We start from the raw sequence: 5,457 nt of genomic DNA, 5'->3' as shown, positions 1-5,457 counted from the left end.
TCTTTATAGCGTGTCCTAAGTTAAAAAGGTCAACTCTAATTAGCGCATTTTAGAATTGCACTAATCCTTTCGTCTATATAATTTTTTGTTTTTTAAAATAATTTGGAAGGGAAGTCTTTTTTAAACAAACTAATTATATCCGAAAAACTTAACAGATAAATGAAGATTTTTACTATATTAGATTTACTATATCAGATAATTATTTAGCAAATAATGTAATTAATAATTGAAATTAAGTGCCGTATTGAATTGACATATTAAAATACAAAACAAATGATTTTGTTATGTGTGTTTTTAATCTATGTATATTGCCGAGTTTCCTTTTTTTGTCTAATAATATAAAGTATTTTCTGTGCAGCATTAAATAATCAAATAAATGTATTTTCTCTGCAAAATCGAATAATTTTAAATTCCAAATCTTCTTTCCTTTGTTATAATCTAAAGTAATCTATTTATCTCTTTAATCATAATATCTCTCTGCTTCCTGACTGTGAATTATTGCGACCCTCTATGACGACACGCCATTAATCCTTCAGCATTGCTTACGTGCAGCGATGTGCGCCGGGTGTACAAATCGTATTATTCAAAGGTTGGGAATGTCGTCTGGGAATCGCGTCCTCCCAAGCCTGTTACGAATCTTTGGACGACAGCGCAACTTTGTTTCGTACGGAAACGCGACCCAGGGAAATTGCATTCGGCGAAGAAAATCGGCGGAAGTGCACAATAGAGCAAGTCTGAATTGATTCCGGGGGCGATATAATTTTCCACGTGGGCAAGGACGTGATTTCGCGAATTACCGGGAAAACTATTATCTTCGAACTCTAATTGTAAGTTTCATATTGTTTACTCAATGACATATTGCGAGAAAATGAATTTACTATAAGAGAATTTTTTCTTCTTCTGTACACATAGGGCATTATATTATGTCCTGCAATAATAATTTGTAGAGTTTCTTTTTGTTTAAGTGTTTATTTCGTAGTAATAATTAGTCCGTTATTGATCATAATTAATTAAATTCGTCTTTTTTTGTGAATACATTCATTGACAAGAAACATTATGTGGAAGATTTATAGCGACATTAATTTTTGTCGTTTTTTAAACTTATTTACTGTAAATATAATTAGATATTTGATTGCACATGATCCTCCGTTGATTTTTAAACTTCTCCAAGATTCATCATTTCTTTTTTTCTCTGTAAATTTAAGAAAACTATGTTAGTTTTTGTACTTATTTTTATCAAAGCAGCAGAACAAAAATAAAAAAAAGAGAATAAAAAATGAAAATGTTGATCAACAAATTATTATTTATTGCTTTTTATATCTTCATTATAAAATTTTAAAATATTTTATATATATTGCATTGATAGAAATGTGACATAAATAAAAAATTAATATTTAGAAAATATAAAAATTGACTTACAAAGAAACTAATATAATATTTTTGTGATAAAACGCACGATTTTTTGTCGATACATTGCTTATATCAATAAAAATATCAATTCATCATAATTCTAATAAGGAACGAAATATAATTTTATATTAAGGCTGCATTGGTCGAATTTTGAAAAATAACTCATAATATAATTTTAAAGAATACATATTATATGATAATTAAAAGTATAATAACATGGAAAGAAAATAAAGTTATATCATTATCTTAATTAAAATGTTCTAAAATTTAAAAAGAATTTGAAAAATGCTCTACTGAAAAGTTGCTAATTTTGGATGGAAGTGTATCACTTTTCAACGCAACAACTTAAGATAATTATATTATGATTGTTGTCTTGTTCCTTTTTTCAAAGAATACATTTACAGCAAGGAACATGTTTACAAGTACATTCACTCACTATAAAATGACGTTTAATCTCTCCTGGGACTTATAGTGAAGATACTCCTCTCCGTCTCGCACGAACGCCTTGGTCTCAATTGTGGTACACCACTATCACTAATCGTGAATGTGTCGGCGGAAACAGTAGTTACAGTTCGCGCTACGTCAAACGGACCGAAGACGAACGTCGTCTCATACTGCTTCATCCAGTCAGAATCAGATCTCAATCTTTTCCGCTCTGGTTCATCGCTAGTATTACTCTGAGATTCATCGGAACGTCTTTTCAACGACTTCCGTGAGGAATTCTTGACATTTCCGTCCAGATCGGCCTCCTCGACTTCGTCTCTCAGGAAAGAGCAGGAAATCACTTTCACATTTAGCTCCTTTATATCTAATTGTGAATCAACGGCAGATATATCGTTGAACACTTGTTGCGACGCGATATCGTTATCATTCACATTGTCAACCTTTGGAGATTCGATTGATCGCTCGTTGCTCGATACTCGATTATTTTTACATCTCTCCTCATTGTTGACTGTTTTATCGCATTCACTTTTATATTCTGTATTTGTCCTGGATTCGCTCGCTTGCGTCAAGTAGACATCATCGGATTTAGAAGTTCGAGCTATACTTTCGAGCTGAATGTCGACGACTTTCGAAGGCCTCTCTGACATTGAAATAATGGCGATATCTTCATTTTCCCTTGACGTTGATTCATTGCTGGGCTTAGCCTCAGAAAGTTCTTCGTTTAATTGAGCCTTGTCATGCGATCTCTTTAACGGGTTTCTTCTCTTCCAATCAATATCTTTTTTCTCATAAGTTATTTTAGAAATTTTATTCACTAAGGCATAATCAACAATCGAGTCTTTTTCCTTTGAACTGATAGCAAAATTGAACAGATTGTTGAATTTATCGGCTTCCTTAGAGATTCGAATCCTAAGATTATAATTGTGATTCCTGCTAGTAGACTCGCACTGTTTCTGCGATGCATTAGCTGTGAGATAATCGTCGAATGTGACGAATTTCCTGAAAGATATCCCCGTCTCCAGATCCTCCCATGCATCGCAACGGATTTCCAGTAAGCAATCGTCGGTTCGAAAGCTTGTGCGCTGAAAACTGGCGATAATGAGATCACGCGGAACTTGCCGCCACGCTTCCACCAAGCTTTTCACTACGTTCTCGACGTTCCATCGGTGTCTACGTTCTCTGATTCCTTCTACATACCTACGACGAATATTTCCTACAGTTCCTTATAGGCGAGATAATTAAGTCTTTGAAGCGCGAACTCCTGTTTATTAACAAGAGGTATTTTCCACAAGTAATTTCAACGTGATAAGAGAAATTCTGAAAATTTCACAGAATTTTCATTAACAGTTTTACGTCTTATTATTTTCATATTTTACAAACAAAGTTATTATTATAGATTGCTTCGGATTTATAGCCCTTTTGCATTTTTTGTACGAAACGCATGGAAATCTTTATTTTATTATTTCAAACTTTAAAGCTTTAAAATTATTGATTGTTAATATCTTAATATAGCAATAAAAATGAAAAAGATTTAGAAGGATCAATGAATTATTATAATATTATAATATAATTATTATTTTAATTATGAATTAAAATATTCTGCTCATCAGTTATTAGCATAATAATTGTTTTTAAATTATAAACAATTGTGATAATTTCTAAATTATAAATATTTGTAATGAATTTTATACATAATAAATTTATAATCTTTCATAACCTCATAAATTAATTGTAACTGTTTCTATTTTACTCATGCTGCAAGAGATGATAAAATTCGTCACAAAATAATTTATAATTTAGAAACAATTATATTATGTTAAAAGTTAATAAAATTTTGCAGAATATTTTAATTTTGATTGTAATTTTAAAAACAATTAGTCATCTTTTCATGAACATTACTTGCTTCTGTAAGTCATCTTCACGAAATGGAAGACATCTCTCTTCAGAGGCCTCAACGTTGGAGGAAAGTCATCAGGAAAAAAGATATGTTTAATGTTGCTCAGTTTGAGATCTCGAAGAGCGTCGATACGATTTCTATGCAAAAGTAGCAGGATTCTGCGATCGTTGTTCGACATAAGATAGTTCAATTGGATCAACCATTCTCTGAAGAGACTGTCATTTATCGAGGCGTCTTCACTGTGACTATATACATGATCCTTGCCCATTATCACAGCGAGATAAGAACCGCAGATCAATAGTGGTAACTTCTCGGTACCAGAGGCATTGCAGCACAACAGTATTGTCGTTTTTTCCAAGTTCGTATCAGATTCATCTTGCCGTATTTTTGATGCTGATATTTCGATAGGTGGAACGTCCGAATACATCATCAACTCATCTACATGGAAGAGATCTTTATGCTTATACTGTGTGATGATGGATCGCATCATATCGATCCAGAGACGGTAATTATTGAAGATTGGTCCAGAAGATTTCTTCGAATTTAACAAGAAGCCATACTTCTTCAGGAAAGATGTTAGCCATTTCTCAGAACATTTAAAATCTAATCGAAAATTAAAAAGAAAAGATATTTAAACGCGATGAAATGTTATATACTGCAAATATTATTTACGATACACACACGTATTTTTTTTATTATTAATATAAACTTTTTATGACATTTGGATGTGTTGCTCCATATATATAGAATATCTTACATATTTGAATACCGAAATTAATTCCATATAGAATAAAAAAATAGAGGACAAACATTATTCTTTCTAAAAAAAGAATAAAATAAATATCTTAATGAGAAAAGACACTGTTCCCCTGAATTAAATGGAACATTCAATACCGCCATCGCGAGTAGCTATTATCCCTTCGATTATCGCGATACGAAAATGAATAACCCGCGGGAATTGTCAGATTAACTCCCCGATCGTGCTTCGAACCCTTCAAATAATACGAGAATGTATGGTGGAAACGTGCTGGTCAGTCCGTGCTTATGGGCTAACTCGAGGGCCTTGTCACGTAGGAGATGCTTGTCAAGGAGACAGCCGGTAGCGTGTCTCTCACAGGTCCATCTCAGCAGATCGTTCTTGAACACTCTCATAATTGCATTGATGTCTTAGTTGTATGACTTCTAGGATATTTCGACTTGAGCAGTCCTTTGCCGTCCGGAGTGTGCTTGACGTTTTGGAGGATTTTTCGACGGATTACAATTGGGAGCAGGACAGGTTAGGTCTATTGAGGATAAAAATTTTTGACGGACAGACGTAACTGGCGATTCGCGTTTGTCTCGCGGGAAACCGCATTGACAGCTAAATTGCGCCTCCGGTGCGCTCGTTTCGTTTTGTCGAGATTTTTCAGTTTAAAGAAATAAATCTAGTGTGTGATAAGTATACATATGTGTATACATACACATCAAACAAATAATTTTAAATCCTTAAAGTAATTTCCCTAAAACAAATTTTTTTAAATATGTAAAAATGATGTCTTAGGCTTTCCATGACATGATTTGAATTTAAATTTGACATAATTTAATATAATTTATGTAATAATAATTAATATGATCTAAATAATAATTAATATGAATTAATGTATATAATTTAAATTTAAATTTCATATAATTTGATATGATTTATATAATTATGACTATATAAATCG

The 5,457-nt window shown here is 32.4% G+C and overlaps 1 protein-coding gene across 1 annotated transcript; it reads right to left on the bottom strand.

Moving 5' to 3' along the window:
* Positions 1-1,859: 1,859 nt before the first annotated feature.
* On the bottom strand, positions 1,860-4,903 carry LOC108691767 (protein PDC2-like). The gene is made up of 3 exons (XM_018199670.1): positions 4,780-4,903; positions 3,754-4,354; positions 1,860-3,051 (listed from the first exon to the last, which is right to left on the bottom strand). The coding sequence occupies exons 1-3, from the start codon at positions 4,901-4,903 to the stop codon at positions 1,860-1,862; spliced, it is 1,917 nt and encodes a 638-aa protein (XP_018055159.1).
* Positions 4,904-5,457: the final 554 nt, after the last annotated feature.

The sequence above is a fragment of the Atta colombica genome, unplaced genomic scaffold (assembly GCF_001594045.1).
Source record: "Atta colombica isolate Treedump-2 unplaced genomic scaffold, Acol1.0 scaffold52, whole genome shotgun sequence".
Lineage (NCBI taxonomy): Eukaryota > Metazoa > Arthropoda > Insecta > Hymenoptera > Formicidae > Atta > Atta colombica.
The sequence above is the reverse complement of the archived record's forward strand: the minus strand, read 5'-3'. Positions and strand labels throughout refer to the sequence as shown.

Bases quoted from the DNA above. Each gene is read 5' to 3' on its own strand.
- LOC108691767 (XM_018199670.1), bottom strand. From the start codon at position 4,903: ATGAGAGTGTTCAAGAACGATCTGCTGAGATGGACCTGTGAGAGACAC. The intron at 4,355-4,779 runs GCACGTTTCCAC...ATTTTCGATTAG, and splicing joins CCATAAGCACGGACTGACCA to ATTTTAAATGTTCTGAGAAA. The intron at 3,052-3,753 runs GTAATGTTCATG...TATTCGTCGTAG, and splicing joins AAGATGACTTACAGAAGCAA to GTATGTAGAAGGAATCAGAG.